The sequence below is a fragment of the Triturus cristatus genome, chromosome 4_2, assembly GCF_964204655.1.
Source record: "Triturus cristatus chromosome 4_2, aTriCri1.1, whole genome shotgun sequence".
Taxonomy (NCBI): domain Eukaryota; kingdom Metazoa; phylum Chordata; class Amphibia; order Caudata; family Salamandridae; genus Triturus; species Triturus cristatus.
Window position 1 is genome coordinate 61,047,044 of NC_140586.1, and position 21,987 is coordinate 61,069,030.

At 48.9% G+C, this 21,987-nt stretch overlaps 1 protein-coding gene across 1 annotated transcript in view; it reads right to left on the bottom strand.

The window, feature by feature from the left end:
- LOC146832976 (phospholipid phosphatase 3-like) overlaps positions 1-21,297 on the bottom strand; it is a 98,435-nt gene extending 77,138 nt beyond the window's left edge. Inside the window, exon 1 of the mRNA XM_085600520.1 lies at positions 19,624-21,297. Within this exon, the coding sequence (XP_085456646.1) occupies positions 19,624-19,822 (199 nt within the window). The 5' untranslated portion in view covers positions 19,823-21,297. The remainder of the gene's footprint in view (positions 1-19,623) is intronic.
- Between the last annotated feature and the right edge of the window lie 690 nt (positions 21,298-21,987).

The window sequence follows — 21,987 nt, forward strand, 5'->3', positions numbered from 1 at the left end:
ACGTAACATCCAATCAAGTGAAATCTCCAGGGCGGTAAGAGTTAACAAACTGTATAGAACTTATCTTTTAATCTCACAAAAAAAGTATGTTTACATTTCTTCATGTGTGAGTGAACATGAAAGCGGCTGATTGTGCAAAGGATTATGGGTATGTAAATATCCCATTCTAAAGCGGTGCCCTAGTTCTCCTTGAGTTCACAGCCAGGATGATTTATACCGAATTTCAGCTCCCTTTAAACAGAGAGCAAATTGGTCCGGCAGAAAGTGTTGTTTTCTTTTTTTTTTTTTTACATCAAATCGGCCTTCGGTGGCAGTTGAATTGTACCCCAGCCCAGCACAGCAACTCCTTGAAGGGAGGAGGGTTGTGGTGTGCGTGTAATGCGAGGAGAATCATTACCGACTCGGCTAACGTCCCTCCACGTGCTGCTTAAGCCTCGGGCAGGGAATATGCCGCTAATGACCGAGTGCATACCAAGTTATTTGTTTACCGCTGTGATTTGCTACAAACCAGGAGGCGTCGCATCATCAGAATTGTTTAACCAGCCTTTCATCCTTCAGAGATTGATACATTGAGTACAACAACATCTTATAGTTGTTACACCTGTTATTGCGAGATAGATCAACTGAATAGAGTTACATCTTGCAATAATAACACCTGCTGTTTACGGTGCTTAGAAACGACAAAACAGCGGCATTGTCATAGATAGATAAGTTACTTTTGAAACCAGCCCTCCAGCAACTCGGACCCTCCAGGGACCCTCTGGGTTTCATCCATGCCTCGAGGCGTTTGTGTCTCCTGGCTCGTCCTTGCACTGTGTGGAGTCAGGGCGGCCGAGAGGTGGCAGGAGAAGCGAGCCAGGCACCAACCGCCTTCGCGCAATAATCACTCCACGCAAGGTAACTTAGCGTAAAAGGCCATTTATTAGGACAGGGTTGGACAACCATAACCAAACATCACAAAAACCCCCCAACAATCCCCAACAACATAACTTCTCATTCTTCCATTCTCTCCCATACTCCACCTACTCCATCCCACTTCACACAGCAACCGCCTCACTTATCCCATTCGCCTGAACAACCTAAGGGGGGGTCGGGGGGGGGGGGGGGGGAATCTCCCCCAAGAATTGTTTTTAAAAAGAGCAGGCAAATGGTGCATTTTCAAGCAAATTTGACAAAGCAAGAAGGTTAATAAAGTAATTCAACTGTTCGTCTGCATTAGAAGCCACAAAGCTGCAAAAGTTTACTTATTTTATTCTGCTTTTTTCAAAAGCACTACTAGAATAAAGAGCATATTAACATGAACAAATACTTAAACACAAAAAACCATAAAATTAAATAGAAAGTAAAGGACATCTGTCATCGTCTCGGGGCCCAAACAAGGGCAGAGTGGCGCTATATAAAAGCAAAGTATTATGGCTTCATATTTTGCTTCCCGATATCTGTACATTTCTCATTTTTCTCAATCCCACCTCGCCTCTTCCTCCCACTATCTCCTTTCAGTTCACTTCTTTATTTTACCCGTGCCCAGTCCCCCTCTCCATTTTCCTCACCCCATACTCCCTCTCCTCTACCAGCTCAAGCCCACGGGAGTTTGGTGTCAATCGGTAAACCCAAGGGTAGGCTTATTTGAGAAGCTTCACCATTTCCAACCCGAAGATGGTTCGCTGCATTAAATAAGTCAAATGCAAACTCATCACAATCCCCAGACCGCAAGGGCAAACACAGAATCACAACTGCTAACAGTTAAATCAAGTGCAGAACCACCGCAGCCCCAACAATTTAAACAAGCGTGCACAAACACCACATGCACAAAGGCAGAATGACCACTGCTAATAGTTCAAACGTGCACAGAACCACGTGACATACACCAGCGACGGCCCGGGTCACAGTCAGGAAACCTTAACCACCCCAAAATAAATTAAAAAACACTTACCTGACTGGTGACCGCCTCGTCTTCTCCTGGCCCGCGTTGGCGCCTCTCTGCTCCTTCAAACGGTCCGGAACACCGTGACGCAAGTGACTGGCAACCCGGCCCTCAGCCAATCCTGGCGTTGCAGCAGCGCCAGGATTGGCTGACGACACCGCCTACTCCTCGCCCGCCGCCTGCCCATTAGGAGACCGAGGGGCTCCTAATGGGCATGCGCAAGGCAGCAAAAACACAAGTACGCATGACTGGGCACGGAGTAAAAATTAAGCTCCATGCCCACTCATGCGCACTTGTGCTGCCTTTCCCCAAAGGCGTCTGACAATGATGTCAATCAACATGACGCCGGACCGCCCACGGTCCGACGTCATGCTGACTGACATTCACAGAGGAGGGAGAGCTGCGGGCGTGAGGCGCGGGCTTCACAGAGGAGAGGGAGAGCTGCGGGCGTGAGGCGCGGGCGGGGGGGCTACGCCCCCACGCCCCAATGGACGCACCGCGCCTGCTTCCAACCTCCTCCATCATCTCCATTCGTCGTAAACTGGTATGACCCACCCCCACCTTTCACCAGTATCTCCCTCCCCGGAAGGGTGAGTATGCCCGTCATGGACTCCTCCCCCCTCCCAAATCCGCTCCAAGCACTCACAACCCGTCCTAAACTTGCACGCTTATAGAAAAACTTAGCAACCCTCAATCGAATCAATCGAACGTAGGGTGGGCGGGTGGCCAAAACAACCTATCTAACCCACCCTGAGGCGCTGGGGAAAGGAAGAGGAAGGACTTCCTCTCCCAGCCCCCTTTATCCTCACCTAACGACCCCACCCCTTATCCCACCCCTTCCTTCCCTGTCCCTCCCTTGCGCAAAATCCCCGGGGGGAAGACTAGTCTGCTGACCTTTCTTCCCCCGGGGGCGCATTGTCAGGGAGGCATATGAACTGCCATCCCTGAACAACTGTCCTCCCAAGTTAGGGTGACCAGAATGTTATAGCCAAACACGGGGACAATTCCCAAAACTAGAAGAAGGAATACAATTTTACTTCAACGGAAACGCACGGAATGACAGTTCTCCTCAGCACAAAATTACAGACGAGGCACTGAGAACATAAATAAAATTCCATTTAAAAAGCTAGGAGCATGTCTGCTAATTAAATTGCCTTCTTATGACAGCTGCTAACTATCCCTGCTTTGCAAAGCATAAAAAGATACCTCCCGCCGTTTTCAGTCGGCCTTCTCTAAAAGCCGGGACATGAGCTAAATTTCCTGGGACGGCTGGCGAAAAAAACGGGACTGTCCCGGCACACCAGGGACGCCGGGTCACCCTATCCCAAGCACGCGTGGCTCTACCAAAGCAGCACGTGCCGCCCCTGTTCTGTCTCCTCTGTGCACAGCATTGTGGGCACATTCAATGCTCCCTCTGCAGCAGGCTGCCCGGACGCTCCCTCGACCCCCACACGAAGCCTACACAGCACCCGGGCTCATAGGGAAGGACCACCCTTTTGTGTGAGTTGTGTCAAGCCTGGGAACAGGGGTGTGTGGAAGTCCAGGGCCACACCCTGTCTCGAGACCCAAGAGCCTCAGCGGAAACGACGAAGCACTCACTCCCCAGGGCCCCTTCAGAGAGAAGCCAAGAGGAAACCCAGCAATGAAAACGGTTTACAGGATCAGAGGTGTCCAATGAAAAGGAAGAAAATTAGATATGTAATGTCTTGCACTTCATTGGTTCGATTGTGTGTGTAATTACACCAATAATCACCATTTATTGAACATACAAAACTGACTGAACTCATATTTTGGCACTTACTAATTGATGTTAAGTGGGACTGAAAACAATGGCGCACATTTTATTAACAAAGGGGAATGAAATATTTTGTAAGTACCTGCATGGGTATAAACATATGCCCTCTGTGTTGCTTACAAATGTTTGCAGTGGGTACACTATGCACTGAGCTATCTTACTAGGATAGAAACGCGTACCTGCAAATCAGGTTACACAAGGATCGCGACAACAAACACATCAAGCCGCTAAGTTATTTTATGATGATACACACCTGTAACTTATCACACAGCTCTCTGTAGTAAGTGCATTAACTTTCTCAGTTATCCGGCCAGTATTGCACCCTAAGACTCGATAAATACACATACATCTCTGAAGCAAGCGACTCAGCACCGCGTTATTAAAATATGGACTGTTTGTGGCCAATAAAGTATGTATTATTATTACACAGCCATGGGCCAGATACAAAAAGGTTTGTATTCAGCACTTTATGGCACAGATTTACAAATTTTTCAATGCACACCCAAATTTGTTGCATTCTGTTGTGCAAGGAGGTGCTCAGCGCAGAGCCATGTCTACTGTGATTGGCCTAATGCCGATGTCATCCCCTGCACCGGTGCTCAAACATGGTTCTCTTGTGTAATGCCATACTCACACCATAGTGCAAAGGTGAATGTTCATTGTCTAGCATAGGATTTGTACTGGAAGCATGCCCATCTATTGCAAATTCCAATTGGAAGACAAACTCTTAAGTTTCCCACGCGCTGGATATGTGCCGTGCACTGCAGCACATATGACATGCGTTGTTCTTTTTCGAGAATTTACTACATTTCTTTTTTGTTTGCTCCTACTTCAAGTAGGCGTTGGTTTTTGACAGGTAGCCCAGTCTGGCTATCTTAGAAGAGTGGGTTTTGTGTCACAACCTGCAGGATTTATCTCTGAAATGCCCCGGCAACGCCCCCTTGATGCAAAGTGATACAAGGCAGGGCAAAGTTGGATCTGTGCTCACAAAAAGGGCACCTTTCCAACATAAAACACTTCTTTTCACTGGATTTTAATAGCATTTGCCGCTTTGCGCTGCTTAACCTCGCTTTGTGTTGATGCATAATCCTTAGTTCATCTGGGCCACTATGTCCAGAGCAATAAAAAGCACAATCTGTGGTGAAAAAACGTTTTACCACTATATCACAAAAAATGGTTCACAAGAGAGGCATTGTGAGGCAGTGATATCATACCACAAAAGCAACACAGAAAAGCAGAGCCACATAAAAACACAGCATCAAAACACAAAATCATGGGGGAGGAGCCTAGCGCGCAACCAAGATGGCCGCGTAGGCTTGTGGCTCCCGAGGGCCTCCGCAACCTCCCACGTCTATCCTGTCATAATCCTGATTTTTTCGATGGGCTTCTGTCTATGATCTTGCGCTGAGGTGCCACTCGTTTTCCGAATCGAAATTGGACTCCGGGAACGTGTTTTTTGGCGATCTGAAGTTTGTGGCCTTCTCCGGCCTTGGTGCCGAACTTGGGTTGGTGAGGTGCCCGGCTGCGAATTGAACAACAGCGGCATGCCAGGCTGGGCCTGCCCCGGGCCCCGTGCTTTCACTTTCGGTTTCGAGTTGAGCCACTGAAACTGAAGCGTGGGACGTTGGGAGAGCTGCGCGGGGTACGGAGTGCAAGGCCTAGTCTTGGGCTGTAAACGGACCTCTCTCAGCTAGCGGCCCGGATCTTTTGGCCCTCCTCCGGGTGCTGGAGGGTGCTGAAGTTGCTGATCGCTGACGATGGCGACGAGAGTGGACGGCGACAAATCCAAATCCAAATCTACCCGGAGGGGAGCCTATTCCCAGGCCAACAATATGGACCGCTATGCACAGCCAAAGGGATCCCCCAGTGGTTCGAGCAAGTCGCCTGAGCCGCCCAAGGAGGCCTCGGGCGCCTCATCCGAATTGACCCTGCTGGATGTCATGGGGGCCATTGAGGAGATGAAGGTGACTGTGAACCAGCAATTGGACACTCTGGATAACAAATTGGACTCGGTGCTGATCGATGTCACCTTGGTCAGAGCGGACCTGTCGAAAACCAATGACCGGGTCGACTCATTGACCCAAGCGGCCTCGAGCCTAACGGTAGATGTGGCCGCCTTGCAGACGACGGTGCGACGGCTGCAGCTCGCCAGTGACCTGACCGATCGTCGCCTTGAGGACTCCGAAGGCAGGGCCAGACGGAACAACGTCCGCATTATCGGCGTGCCCGAACGGTCGGAGGAATCTGCTGTGGATCTTTTTGTGGAGGATCTGGTGGTGACTCATCTAGCACCCAAAGGGCTGAGCAAGTTCTTTGCTGTGGAACGGGCCCACAGGACTCCGGGGGGTGCGCCCAAGGTGGGTGCCCCCCCGCGGCCTATCATTGCCCGACTTTTTAATTTTCGGGATAGAGACGCTATCCTGCAGGCGTCGAGGGTGGCTGGGCCACTCCGATTTGAGAACTCTAATGTCAGCTTTTACCCAGACTTTACACAAGCGGTTCAAAGGCAACGGATGGGGTTCTCGGCCATCAAACGGTGCTTGAGAGACATGGAGTTCAAGTATGCGATGCTCTTCCCGGCTAGGCTGCGGGTCGAGTTGGATAGTCGCTCCCACTTCTTCGACCGTCCGGAGGCGGTGGTAGAGTGGCTGGATGCCCTGCCCAAGAGTCGGGATCGGGAGGGTCGGATGGCGGAGAGCGGAGAAGGTTGACGGAGAGGAATGGAACTGTGATCCTGGTGATGGACGATATCGGTAACGTTTTGCGCCTGTGGCTGCACTGGACTCCAGTTTGTAACGATTTACCCCGTGGTATTTGGAGGTTGCGGGGGGCTTGCTGGGGCCCTTTCCTCCTTCTGGGGTTATTTTTGTGTCTTTACTCATATTGGGGCGACAGGCACACTGCAGGTTGGGGGGGCTGTTTGGGCTCACGCAGGGGTGCAGGGAGGGGGGAGTTTTGTTGGGGTTGATGGGGGGGGGTTGGGGTTTGTTTGTTTGTTTCACAAGGCGGGGTAATATTTTTTGCTGTGCTATTATGATTGTGCTCCCCTGGAGGCGAATATTTTGTGCTGGGAGGGATGGGGGGTAGGGGACTGAGACTTCTTTCCTGGAATGTGAACGGGCTGGGGGATAGGATTAAGCGGGGGGTAGTCCTGCAGTTCCTGAAACGTATCTCGCCTGACATAGTGTTCTTGCAGGAAACGCACCTCATAGGGAACTCTTTTCATGCCATGAACAGACGAGGATATCGCCTCCTGGCCCATTCTGGTTTCACCTCTGGCTCGAGGGGAGTGGGCATCTTAGTCAGGACCTCTCTCCCGCTGGTGGTGGATGAGGTGCTCCATGACGACAGAGGGCGCTACACCGCGCTGGTGGGGAGGTGGGAGGGTAGATTGATTTCGCTGGTCGCGGTCTACGTGCCGCCGGGCCTGCAGACGGCCACCTACGCTGATTTGGGGCGCCTGCTGCTTGGGCTCCCGGGGGGGGGGGTGTTGGTACTGGGGGGGGACTTTAACGCGGTGGTTTCCGGTGTTGAGGATCGCTACCCCCCTAGGGACCTCCCTCGGGCCCAGAACTGGCTGGGGGGCTTTCTGGATACCCTAGGGCTGATAGATTGCTAGCGGTTGAAACACCCTGGACAAGCGCAATATACCTTCCACTCCGGGGCCCACGGTAGTCTTTCGAGGCTTGACTATATGCTAGTGCCTGCGGCCCAGGCGGGGATGATCGGAGAGGTGCGACACTTGGCGCGCGGTATATCTGATCACTCCCCCCTTTTGCTACACCTAGATATCGCCCTGGGGGCGGAGGGGAGGGTGGCCCCGATCAACCCCTGGTACCTCCGGAACCCCACGATTCGTGCAGACCTAGTCAAGTCTTTGGAACACTATTTTGATGATAACGTGGGATCGGTGTCTTCCGCCATCTCCCTTTGGGAGGCCTTTAAGACAGTGCTCCGGGGCCAGGCCCTATCTCTCATTTCCCACACCAAAAAATGCGAGGCGCAGGAGGTTGTTCGGCTAGAAAATGAGATCACCGAGTTGGAGAGTGATTTGGAGCAAGGTGTTACGGATGACGAATTGCATGTGCTGGAGCTTAAGCAGGCCGATTATAAGGCGCTGGTGACTGAATCTGCTAAGAGTATGAGCAGGGAGCAACAGGGGCGGTTGTACGACATGGGTGATACGGCCGGGAAGTTGATTGCCTGGTTGGATAAGAAGGAGAGAGCGAGTCGAGTGGTGCCGGAGATTGAGAGGGTGGATGGTGTGCGTGTGACGGACCCCGGTGACATTGTTGATTGCTTTGCGGAGCATTTTCACGGGGTCTACTCTTCGGTCTCAGAGCGATCGGAGGAAGACTCTCGACTGCTGCTTCGAGATATCGCTCTGCCTTCCCTCTCTGATGAGGATAAAGTATTGATGGATGCGGCCCTATCGCCAGATGAGATTGCTTTGGCCATTCGCTCCATTGCCTCGGGAAAAGCCATGGGTCCTAACGGACTTCCTATTGAATTGTATAAGCTGCGTCCAGATGCGATCGCCCCGTATCTCCGGGACATGTTCCTTGAGGCTCAGGAGGCGGGCTCCCTCCCTTCTGATCAACTTCTTGCTACTATTGTTGTTATCTATAAGGAAGGGAAGCCGCGGGATCAGTGTACTTCTTACAGGCCTATCTCTTTGTTAAACGCGGAGCCCAAAATCCTAGCCAAGGTACCGGCCAATCGTCTGATCCGGGTGGTGGGCGACCTGATTCATCAGGATCAATCCGGTTTTATACCCCATCGCAATACCGCTTTGAACCTGCGGCGATTGCATGGCGTTCTTGCTCGCACCCCGTTCATTCGAGAACCGGCCATCTTGGCGTCCTTGGACGCTACCATGGCGTTCGACACCTTGGAATGGCCATACATCTGGGCGGCGTTGGCGAAGTTTGGGTTTGGCCCGGGGTTTATCGGTTGGGTGAAATTGCTTTATGATAACCCACTGGCACAGGTAGTGGTCAACGGACGGGTGTCGGCTCCCTTTGTTTTGGGTAGGGGCACCCGACAGGGATGTCCACTGTCGCCCCTTCTCTTTGCGCTTTGTTTGGAGCCCCTTGCGGAATGGTTGCGGTGGCACCCCTCGATACGTGGCCTTAGATGGACGCCGGAATACGAGGATCGTGTTTCCCTATATGCGGACGATATCCTCTTGTATCTTGCATCTCCGCGCAAATCGCTCATTGTATTGGTGGATGTGTTGAGCTCCTTTGGGCGCAATTCCGGACTGGTAATTAACTGGGCTAAGTCTTGTGTCTACGTTCTCTCCGGGGAGGCCCCCCACCTTCCGCGGGGGTGCCCTATCCAGATTGCGGAGTCGGGGTTCACGTATTTGGGTATCTTTATAACCCTGGATCCGGTGGCCCGGTATGAACGGAATCTTCTCCCCCCCTTCAGCGCCTACGGGCGGATGTGGCGGGTTGGTGGCGGCTGCCGCTCTCGCCGCTTGGCCGGGCAGCATTGTTCAAAATGATGTCGCTACCACGCTTTTTGTACGCCCTGCAGAACACTATGGACATAGTGCCGGCCCGTTATTTTCGGGAGGTGGATTGTCTCCAGCGTCGATTGTTCTGGGATGGGCGGCCGCGGATTGCTCTCGCCAAACTGACTCTACCGTGGTATGATGGGGGGGTCGCCCTCCCTGACATTAAGCGATATTATTGGGCCTCTCAGTTGGCTGCCGTTAATCACGGGATGTATGGCCCTGCTTTGAACCCGGCTTTTGAGATGGACAAATTGCTACTGCTAGGCGGAGACTATAATCGAGCACTATACTCGAGATCCCTGGATGTGCGGTTGACGGGCCCAACGCGGGTCGCGGTGCAGGTGTGGCATGCAGCAAATGCGGCGATGGGGTGGAGGGATCGCTTGACCCGGGCTACGCCATTGTATGCGTCCCAGCGTTTGGGTTGTCTGTATACTACGAAAGGCTTCGAGAAGTGGGATACGATTGGTATCAGCACAGTAGGGGATCTCTCGAAGAAAGGGAAATTTAAGACGTTCGAGATGCTGAAAACGGAATACCAGTTGAATGATAGGGAATACTATCGGTATGTTCAAGTTCATCATGCCTTGTGTTCCGTGTTTTCAGACGTTGCGTCTATTCCGGAGCATTCCCCGTTGGAAGACAGAGTATTGGACGGCTATGTGCCGGATAGCACCATTTCGTTGATTTATAAAAAGCTTATCAATGACCGAATGGGTTTGCTGGCCTCATTGCGGGAGGCATGGACTGCCGACGGTATAGAGCTGGACGACGAGGATTGGGTGTCAGCGGTGGCCTCCCCGAAAGAGGTGGCTATCCCGGCCCGATTGCGGTTCGTCCAGCTTAAGATACTGCATAGAGTGTACGTCACGGGGCCTGGTTTGATGCGTATGGGGTATTCGGTGGATGGTTTGTGTAAGCGAGGCTGTGGGCTATTGGGGACTTTTCTCCATACCTTGTGGGAGTGTCCGGAGGTGACTCGGTTTTGGTGTAGAGTGCATGCAGTGTTGGAGGAAGTCACGCATGTTGCCTTGTTGCCGGAGGCACGTAGATGCCTTCTGAATGTCTGGGAACCGACTGATTATAATGTGGCGCAGACGCAATGGGTGACTCTAGGCTATATGATAGCGAAGCGTGACATCGCACAATTGTGGGGCTCACAGAGGCCGCCAACGGTCTCCGAGTGGAAGGAACACATGGACTGGTGTATGTTTAGAGAGAAAACGGTGTATGTGGCGATAGGCAAGCCTGGGAAGTGGATTAAGGTGTGGGGTCCCTGGAACTCCTATCGCGGAGGTATTTGCGCCCTGCCCCTGACGCGTGAGATGGATCCCGCTCTGTCTCCCTAGCCCCCGCATTCCTGTATGCTCCTGCGACATGCGAAGTTGTCGCTTTTGCCTTGCCCCCCTCCCCCCCCCTCTGTCTACCCGGGTTGGTTTACTCCCTCGATAAGAGGAGCACATGTTCCTGCCATTCACCTTCTCTGCCTTGTGTGTTTGATGTTTTCTGTTTTCCAAAAAATATGAAACCTTTCCTGTTTGTTTATGGACTGCGGCTTTGGCTGACTGCGATGATTAGCACTTTAGTAACTCTTTTGTTGCCTCATTGATGTACATATTAAGTCATGCCTAAGTTTACACTGCGTTTAGCGGCCGGCCTGTTGGTTGTAGGCCCATACTTGTATCTTTTCGAAATTGTAATAAAGGTTTAAAAAAAAAAAAAAAAAAAAACACAAAATCATAACACAATGACAATACAACACATCACACCTGCACTGCAACAAAACACAACACAGCTGCATTACACACAACACCTAAATGTAGTACAACACACGTAGACAACAGAGCACACCAACACCTTAAAGCACCAAAACAGTTCAGTACAAAATTAACAATACCATTCAATACCAAGTTAACAAAAGACTTCAGCACAACAATACAGCACAACTGCAAAGCAGCAACAATACTACCGTACAATGCTACAGTATTGTATAACAGCACAATACAAGACCACATCAACACTGCATTTAACAACATAACACACAACAAAGGAGCATGATAACACAACAGTACACCAACACAATAACAACATACAAAACAACAACATAACAGCATAATTAAAGAACACACCTACCCATTAACAAAACCTCAACGCAAAACAGCTGGACAATTAAACACTACATTACAACTAACAGCATGATCAAACCAACAACAAAGCATGCAAATGCAAAAACAGCACATAACTAAGTAGAACGCATCGTTACAAAAACAACACAAATAAACATATTCATGTACTTGTGTTGCTGTATTAAGTTGGGTTGGTGTGTTGTGTTTTTGTGTTAGGTTGTGGTATGCTTTGTGCTGACATTGTTTTGTGTTGTGGTTGTGTTGTAGTCTGTTTTCGTTTTTGTGTTATTTTGCTTGTTGTGATTGTATTGTGGTTGCTTTTCTGCTATGTTTTGTTCTGTATTTCAATTCTGTTGCATTTTGATTGTGTAATGGGGCTATTGTGTTTGTGGTTATGTTATTGTTTTGTCCTTTCGTTGTTCTGTTGTCCCATTACTGGGGTGTGGGAAAGCATCGGTATGTGAGTACTTGCCATCACTCACTCGGTTTAAAATTTTGCACGTGAGTACTAGCACTTTCTAAGATGCATTTTCCATAATAAATACATTTTTCATTGTTGCTTTAAACATGGAACTTTTAACTTGATGGTTTGAGTTGAGCCTAGGAGGGCCTGGAAGTGATCGCATTTGGCAGTCTTCTGCTTGTCCTTGCATGTTTGTGGTGTTATGTGTGTGTTATGAGCATGGCAGACTCATTTCCAAACGTAAACAGTAGATACAGCCTAGGGCAAATTTTATTAGTCCCGGCGAAAAACAGATATATACTAACTCCATATGTGACAGCATACTACTGCACTAACACTTCGGGACCCCAACCAAGCCTACACCCACATGTGTTACAGTAGCACTACCCAAACTCACTTTATGTGATGAAGCCATATATTTTTTATTTCTTTTATTTTATAAAGTTTTATATAGCGCAAACCAGATCCCGAGGGATATCAGAGCGCTTTACAAAAGGAAGGAAGGGAGAGTACTATTCCAGTAACAATATCAAGTACGAATGCCTACCAGTATTAGTCACACAAGAGAAAAAAAAAGCCATCTGGCACAGCAGTGTCCTCAAGACAGACACACACATTACTCCATCACTTTAAAATATGCATGCATCCCACGTCGGTGATCATGCGCCCTTCTCTGCTGTGTGAGAGGCACTTTTCAACCAATCTACTGAGGACCAGAGACACTCAAGGCAAGGCATTTTTGCATGCATATTCTGATCAAATCTTTGAAAGTTTGTGCCCAGATAAAGTGCAACCGTGAAATGAGCCTGTTCCTCCAATAGCAAACGTGGAAGGATCATCAGGGGCGGTCAGGTTGAAGAGGGAAATGGTTCTCATACTAAATGCGCATTCCTGCCCTTCAGAGGCAGGGTTAATGGTTAACAAATGCAGAGTGGTTCTAAAACTCAGTGCTAAGTGTCTGTAATTTATTCATGCACACAGTCATTGATTTGAGGCATGCCATGTAAAAGATTTGCAATATGGGGTGTGTTGGACCTGACCTTTTCTGGAGGGTTATCCCCAACTTTTTTTTGCCTTCACTCCTCATGTTTTTGCTGAATTTGTTTTTGTTGGCCATAGAACTCTGCACTTTACCACTGCAAATCACTGCTAAAGTGCTTGTACTCAATGCTTAAAACATGGTAACATTGGCTTACACCCAATTGCCATATTTAATTTACTTGTAAGTCCCTAGTAAAGTGGCACTACATGTGCCCAGGGCCTGTAAACTAAATGCTACTAGTGTGAGTGCAGTACTGTTTGTGCTGTCCCAGTCCTGCTCCTGCAGAGACTGGGCATGCAATTTTAAACTTCCATTTCGCCAGGCCCAAACCTTCCTTTTTAATACATGTAAGTCACTCAGAGGGTAGGCTCTGGACAGTCTAGATGGCAGGGTGCAATGTATTCGCATAGTAGGACATATACTCAAGTTTTACATGTACTGGTGGTAAAATAATTCATTTTTCACAACTGCAAGGCCTATCTCTAATATTGGAGTTGCCTTATTAGATTTCATAAGTGTAATTTCCAAATATGAAGAGATAATCAATTTATGTTTGGTGTCTGCTGGACTACTGCTCTGAATGAACGACTGCCCTGCTGTGCTAACCTGCTGCCCTCTTGCCTGGGGAAGAACTGGACCTGCAGCTTCTTTGTGAACCCAAGACCCCAGAGTGACTCAAAGGGCTAGTCTGTTGGTCTCCTGAACTGAGCCTTAGGGACAGAAGAGCTCCTGGACCCAATTACACCGAGTTCTTGACCCCGAAGTGGTGCTGCTTATGTCCTGGACCCGTGGTGTGGCTGATAAGCTCTGTAAGTTATGCTTTGGGACTCTTCACGACTGTAAACATGTCCTTTCGCACTGGAACCACACTGCTCGCCCCAAAAATCAATGAAGTCACAACTAGTCCATCTCTTCACACAGCAAGTATCAATCACCTGCAGAGGACTGCCAACACAAAGCTCCAGCCAGCCCGCCCGCAACACCTGGCGTGCTCTTTCTGCCATGCCGACCACTGCCAGTGATGCTCTCCTTGCTCCACGGGTCCCTCTCAAACATGGCACAAAACTTGAAAAGGTAAAACTTCAGCGGGACTAATCTGGGACAGTATCTGACCCGCACTCCATCATGGTCGGCCTGCACGTTTGACGTTGACGTGGTCCAACACGACCAGGAACCCTCAGTTGGCACTCTATGCTTTCAGGCGCTATTTTGCAGTGTATTCTCTAAAAAATCATTATTCTGATTCTACTGATTGGATTTCTGTTGTTTTGGTCTTCTTTAATTTATTAAATTAACCTCTAGTTTTCAAACCTAAAGTGGGATCTTTTGTGTGGTGTTTTCACTGTTTTATTGTTTGAAGAGTTTCACAAATACTTTATACATTGCTCCTAAATTAAGCCAGACTGCTCTGTGCCAAGCTACCCGGGGGTTGAGCACAGGTTACTTTGGGGTTTGCTTGTACATCACCCTGACCAGGATTGTGGTTGCTGCCTGACCGGGCTCTCACCCCAGTCAATCAACAACCAAATTCTAACAGGATGGGTTTGGTTTGTCCAAGTGTTGGGCAAAGGCTAGTGCTTATAATCACGATATTGGCGCTCCAATGAGTGCGGGCACTGTCCCATTACAGATAGAGTAGAATCATTGTCAAAAGCTGGTACAATCCAATTAAACGTACCGCAGCAATACAGCCAAGGGCTGGCACTCTCCATGTAAACCTATAACAGACCTGCTCAATATCTGCATTGAGAGTCTGACGTTATTTCAATCATTGGTCAGTGAATGTGCTTCCTCTTCCAAAGACAACACTTCCTGTGATGTCAGGGCTTTGAAGATCTCATGATGTCACTCAAGTACCTTTGAAGGTTTTGGTGAGTTACCGCCTTAGCTGACACGGAAGCTGATGTGGTGCACTTTGATATACACTGTGTAGGTGTTTTTTAATGGATTTGACCAATCGTGGGAGGCCAGGCTTGGCTCTGAGTCTGCAGCTGGCCCATCGCACTAAGCCCAATGGTTAGATCTGACAAATCAGGCTAGGTTCGGAGTCTGGTGCTGGCCTGTCAGACAAGGACTGAGGTTGAAGGTCAGTCAATACCTAGGGTCTGGAGTGGATCAGTTAGGCTGGGACAAGAATTTTCAGCCTGCTGGTGAGATTATAGTCAAATGCGGTACCCGCCGGTTAGGCTAGGCTAAGAATCTGGCATTAGCTAGTAAGACTAGACCCAGAGGCTAGGTTGATGAAAAATGAGACTGTATTTCCTATGACATTTTTTTTTTTTTTTAATTGAAACATGCTTGGTTCAAAAATAAAACAAGGCTCTCTGGAAGATACACTACGTCGAATAGATTCAGATATAAAGTAAGTCATGTGGAAATGGGGTGAAATTTATAGGCACACGTGACTTCTATAGACACATGACTGCCCCAAATGGAGCAGACACGAGCGATGCACCCTTCAGTGCTCAGAATCAGTGCTGTCGGTCTGCCGCGCCCTACAGTCACCCATCCTGTTGTAGGCTGTATGATGACACTATTGGAACAGCGCCATCAACTATAGCATCCAGACCCATACATACATGCCTCAGCCCCAATAACCAGAAACTGTAGGATATGAAGAGATAATAAACCTCAGAGACTGAAGGGTCCAGACAATTGGCCAACTGGTGACTAATGGAGAGTTTGGGGACTTCCAGGACCTGAAGCGAGATAATGGGGTAGCACTGCACTTCTTGGAGGCCAATTGGGCAGTCTGTTGTATATTCTCCTCAATTCCCTACTCCCTATTTGACTCCTTTTGGAAGAATGGAGGGTTGCTTCCATCCTCTAAGGGAAGTTAGTAAAACTACAATACTCTAACCCAACAGAGACTGTGTACAGACAGCAGTGCAGACAAATCTGAAGAAAGATTACCCAGACTGGGCGAAACTGCTGGAGAAACAGAGTCTTATGGGAGGCAACAACAACATGTTTGCTCTGCTGTTCTGCAACTATGGTATTGGAATTCACAGAACTGACATAAAAGTGGGCAAGTCCCACATGCACCCACTGGCCATGTGCCCAATGCTAAAGCGACCTAGCCCATATGTTGTGCCCTGGGAATGCTTTAGCCCACTATTGGCCGGATATATGGCCAGACCTATCTGCCAGGACTTAGGTTCAGGACCGCCGGCACAATTGGTTCTGTTTCATGATGTGGCAGGCCTTCCTGCCCTAGATATACATTTGCACGGATGGTTGGCGCTGGCACAGGCCATTTCTAAAATTTGCATCCCCCATTCTTGGAGGCACGGAACTATACCCACAAAAGACCGTTGATCACTCATAAGCAGACCATATAAGAATTTAACAATAAGATGACAGGATTTTACCAAATATGGGATCCCTTTCTCCACAGAGTGGAGCAATCCTAGCTACACATGTACTTCCCAATGCTTTGCACATAGGGTACTTTTCTGGTCCTTGGAGGAGAAGGTGGTACCACCATGGACGATCTTGACATTTATTTACTTCCAGACTGGTGTTAAGACTGAGTCTGCCTGTACAACTGCACAGAGTAGTGTGACCACGGGTGCACTCTTGCACCATGTGATGCAAATAAAGATCATATTAACCTATTTATGCTCTACTTTCTAAACCACATAGAAATGACCACCTCTGGAAGTGGCACAGAGAGAATCAACCATTGAGGTTTCTGGTTGACTAGGATAGCGGGTTAACGAAACATTTAGCACCTGAAGGAGAAGTCCTGTACTGAGTACAACATAGGCAATTTTAAAGTCTTACTGTGTTCTTAACAATAGCATAAGGAGCTTTGAGCCCATCATCTGGTGATACTGGAAATCTGTTTATTCAAGTTTGCTTCCCGATAATAGGACTTTCTCATAATCCTACTCTTTCTCATATCCTTTGCCCACCTCCCCTAGCCTCCTCTCCCTTTCTTCTTCCTTTCATTTATTTTTTATGTCTCGTGAACATCCACCACTAAGTATATTTTATTTAGAAGCTGGAAGACTTATAAGTTATGAACATTTTCATTGGGATAATGCAATGTGTTCAGATAATGCTACAGTGATCTCACATCTCACCAAAACCTTCAATTTGATTGAGCCCAATATGTTTTCACACCTAGGTTTGTACTCGTTCACATGTAGCATCTCAAGGACTATTTCAGTTAAAATGGTATATGTTCTTTACTTACTTAACTCGCTTACTGCTGCTTAATCAGATGTACATCATGTAAAATTTTTGTTAATACCAACAGACCCAATAAAAATGTGTCAAAAATATAATGATACAGTGATGGCCTTTTATTTTCTTTAAAAAAAAAAGAAATAAAGAATTATTAGGGAAAAATCAATAATAAGGTCAGACAATCTTTAGCTACAGCTAGGTTTTCAGGAGAAAAGGTCAGAAAAAACAACTTTCAGTGAAAGAATTCACTAAGCTCAAGAATGGGTTTAACCCTTCAGACTCTGCTTGGATTCTGGAACCGGCGTTCCCAACTAGACTCAGATATTAGGGCCTGCAGGCCGCGCCAGACTCAGGGACTGCTGCTGGTTTGCTGAACTAGGATGAGACACTGGGGCTTCATGGAGGCTCAGATGCTAGATGTAGCAGGACCGAGACCAGAGCCGCCAGGTCAGTCACTGCCGACTGCCTGGAGCTATCAGGTCAACCTTAGCTCAGGTACCAGAGTAGGCAGGCCTGGCTACACTCTGATGCAAGAGCCGCCAGCTCAGTCCAGGCTCATATAATGGTCACGGCAGGTCATACGTGGCACTGACCCTACAGCTCAGAGTAAACCTAGATACTAGAGCCAGCAGGACAGACTAGGCTCGAATACAGACACGGATGTTCAGCCAGGACCCCCTACCATGCTCCAGTTGAGGAAAGAGCTGAAGACGCCCTTCGATAAAGACCACCACACCATGGTGCAGCGACAATCCACCTTTGCTCTAGAAACCTGCTACCCGTCCAATCACACAATGATTGCGTCTTCGTCTTGCACTGTGTGCAGGGTAGGTTCGTGCTGTATAAATTCTGCACCTATACATAATGCGTACATACATATAAACATACATACATATACACATATAGGCTCACGCAATGGAGACAACAGGTGACATTCTGCTCAGACACTGGAGTCTGTTGGTCAAACCCAATGTCACAAAGCCCCTGTACTGGAGATCACATCTGGATGGTGCTCAGCTCTAGAGGCCACATCTAGAACACTGTCTTCACCTTTACGATTAAAGCACTGTGTTCAGTTAAAGAGTGATATCCTATGCGTTGTGTAAAGTTCTACTATATACAACTGAGATACGTATTCTAGAGGCTAAAACTGGGACATGTCTATTTCTAGAGTCCACAATAGCGATATAGGGTCCAGTTCTAGAGCCTATAATAGGCACATGGGCCAATTTATAGTGGCTACAACTTGGGACATTGTGTAAAATAACATAAAAAACAGGTGTATTTTGTAAAGCGCACGATTACCCGTAGGTGTCCTGGCGCTGAATAACAGATGTTTATTGTTACCCAACTCAATGGTACTCATTTTATCAACCTCAGATGGATGAAAGGCTGAGTGGACCAGTCGGGGTGTAGAACCTGTGACCATGAGGTCGAACACGGGTCCCTGCAGAGGCTGCTTGAGTCCACTGAGCCACCAGACTCAGTGGACTAAGGCTCTAGAGGCTTCATCTGGAACACTGTGTACACCTGAAGCACTGTGTTTAGTTGGAGGATGGCAGCGTGAGCACTGTGTACAGATGCAGAGGCTGCAATGGGAACATGTGTTTTGTTCTATAGGGTACGGCTGGGACATTCTGCTGAGCTCTAGGGGCTACTTATTAAGTACCGTGCGCAGTTCTCCAACCCTGATCTCCAGATCAATGAGAACATAATGGAGACAGCCCAGTGGCGTAGCAATAGACCCCGCCGTGCAGGGGGGGTGGTGAATAATGCACAAAAAGATGGGGATCAAAGCATATATACCCGCACCAGTCTTAACATCTTTATAGTTTAATCACAAGCCAAGGTGCTATAGAGCATGGGACACAATCCCCCTAGGTCCCAATAGAGAAACCAGAGGAAACCTAACTGGTTCTACTAATACCATGAAACAAAAAAGCTCAGCACACTTGTAAAGGTTGCATATGGATAATCCACAATAAAGGTGTCGACAGCACAATTCTTGTTTCAGAAAGAAGTCGATATGTTCTGTTGATATGATGTTAAGTCTTTGGTGAATAATGTACGACCAAGATGGTACCTGGTCTAAATCAAAAGGTCTGTGGAAGGGGCAAGGGAATGTACACAGTTTCACAGTGGAGGAAGGGAAGGAGAGGAGACAGAGATATTAATATTTATAGCAGGATTAAGGCGGTACAAGGGACTGTATTGTTCAGTGGCAGGCGTCGAGTATGGGAGAGGTCACAAAATTTGGCAGGAGGAGCGAGGATCAGGAGTGACATCATAAAAAAGTTATTCATGGACAGGATTTTGAAGGCACTAAATCGACAATTTTAAGCAGAAGAGATGGGGAGATAAACATGAAATGAATCGAAACTGCAATGTGCTGAGAGAAGAAGGGTAAAGGTGGAGACCGCGTAGATTACAGAGTTTAGGGGTGCGAGTGCATGTTTATGGCTTACAGCATGGCAGTGACACTCAGTCATGGCCCTACAACTGGCATCTCATCCATCCTTCATACACCCCAGGTCTCACTCCTGGTATGCAATACTCACTCAACAATAGGCAGACAATGTCGGTGAAGACAAGGGTCTTCCTCAGCCGGGGGGTCTTTTTATCGTGGTCCTCGGTCTTCTTTCCATGACCCCCAATTGTGACCTTCACATCCCTGTAGTCCCTTTGCCAGTCCGGCTTCTCTACAGGATGCTCCAGCTTTTCCAACAAAGGGGCAGCTTTGGCCTTCTGCATGTCCATCGAACACTCAAGAGCGGGACACTGGAACTCCTCTGCTTCCCGGACACGGCAGGGCTAGATCTGCTCTCCTGGCTGCTTCCAGAGACGTCTACCCTGGAAGAGATAGCGCAGCTCCTCTCTGTTCTTGGAGAGAAAACTATGCCAAGAGGTGCAAAGCGGGCTCAAGATTCGAGGAAGTTGCACCAAACCAAACCTTAACCAAGATGCTTAGAAGAAAATCAACACTTAACAAAGAGATGCGGAAGAGCCTCAATATCCACAGGTGAGGAAGCAAAACCTCTCGAGGCCCAATGGAATGTTTGGAAGAAACTCGACATCTCTAAATGAGCGATGATCAAGGAAGTCAACATCCAACTTAGAGGAGCTAGAGAAACTCAACATCCAAAGGGAAGCACCCGAAGAAAACCAACATCCAACTTAGAGGTGGTCAATACGACCCTCAACACCTCACCGGCCGACAAGTGCCAAATAACTGCTCATCCAGTTGAGTTTTTCCAAAGTGCAACATCCTCGGAATAGATGCCACAAGGTCTTGAGATGCAGCTGAGAAATGCCAAAGAGAATCACCATCCAACGAAGAATGACAAAGAGTAAAAATCCAATCAACCTCAAATGTCATCTAAGTGATACCAAGGTCTGCTCTCCGCACAGCATATCTTTGTCCAGGCTCAATGAAGGCAGTCCCCTCTCGCCCAGTGTTCTCGCTTCTTGCCCAGTTTGTCTTCTTTTCCAAGTTGTACTTTTATTGCCCCACTCCACTCTCCTCAGCCTGGTTCTTCTCGTCTTTCCCCAATTCTTCGCTTTTGCCACCAACTCCTGCTTTCTTGCCCTGGGACACCTTTTATTTGCTTAGTTCCTTTCTTATTGCCCTGACTACTCTCGTACTCTCATGCTGTCACAGCCCCTCCTTTTTGCCCGAACCCCCTCTTCTTTCCCCAGTCCCACCGGTTAGGTTGTCTTACCCGTCTCCTTTGTTTTTGCCCCAGCTCCTCTTCACTTTGCCCCTGTACCCTTTTCGTGTCCCAAAGCTCAGTCTTTCGTTTTGCTCCAGTTCCTCTGGCCCCGTCCCGGTTCCTCTCCTCTCTTCATTCAAGGGGTTACACAATTGGCCCTGAAATGCCCCCACCCCTCCCTCTTCCTGTGGCTCCCGAGGCGCTATGGCGCTGTCACATGTCACACCCCCTCCAGGGACTCCCAGAAAGCGTGGGCAGGCGCAGGTAGCGACAGGGACCTCCAGGAGCCGGCAGCACGACAGGCAGCCGCAGCGGGGCTCCGAGGGGGCAGTTTCTGGGCAGCGGAGGACTCTCCTTGCAGCGGAGCACTGGCTGGGAGGCAGGAGGTTCCCAGGGCGACAGGCGTCTCGTGCTCGCCCCTTAACCTCTCTGACGGGCAGGGGCCTCAGGTGGCAAAGTTCGTGAGCGCCCTGCCCTCCTCAGCATGCTCTGCCTACTGTCCCGCAGCGAGTGCGCTGCAGCTCGAGAGAGCAGAGTTTCGAGCTGCGTCCCTCCCTCCTTCCATCCCGAGCCCTCCCCTGCGCCCTCCCTCCGCCTCCCGTTCCATGTGCTCAACTTAGGAAAAGCTGCCCTCGGGCTCCAGTGCACAGCAGGTCCCGAACAGGGAGCGAAGGAGAGGGAGGGCACGGCGAGAGGGCATGGGCAGAAGGCTGGGGTAGAGGGCGTTGGAAGGTGGCATGGGCAGGATTGCTGGGTGTAGAGGGTACTGGATAAAGGCGCACGCAGGGGCGTTGGAAGAAGCACCGGGTGAGAGCAGGTAGGAGGGCACGAGGGATGGGGACAGGGCAGAAGGCGAGAAGGAGAGGACGTGTAAGGATGGGCAGAGGGCACGCGACGAGGGCTCGTGTAAAGTGAAATGGGTTAGGGACAAGGAGAAGGCTTGGGAAGAAGTATGAGGAGAAGGCATGGGCAGCTGGTTTTGGGAATAGGGCATTAAAGGAGTGCATGGGGAGGCAGTGCTTTAAATGGGCCGGTACTGTCCGGTACGGAGTACCGGCACTTTTTTATTTTGAGAGGGTGAGTACCGGCACTTCTCAAGACAGACTTAATACTTTTAATTGGAGAGTACTGGCACTTCTCTGAAACAAGCAGGCACTCTGCTACAGAGTACCTGCACTTCTGTTTTCCCCATTGCAAGCACTGTGGGGAGGA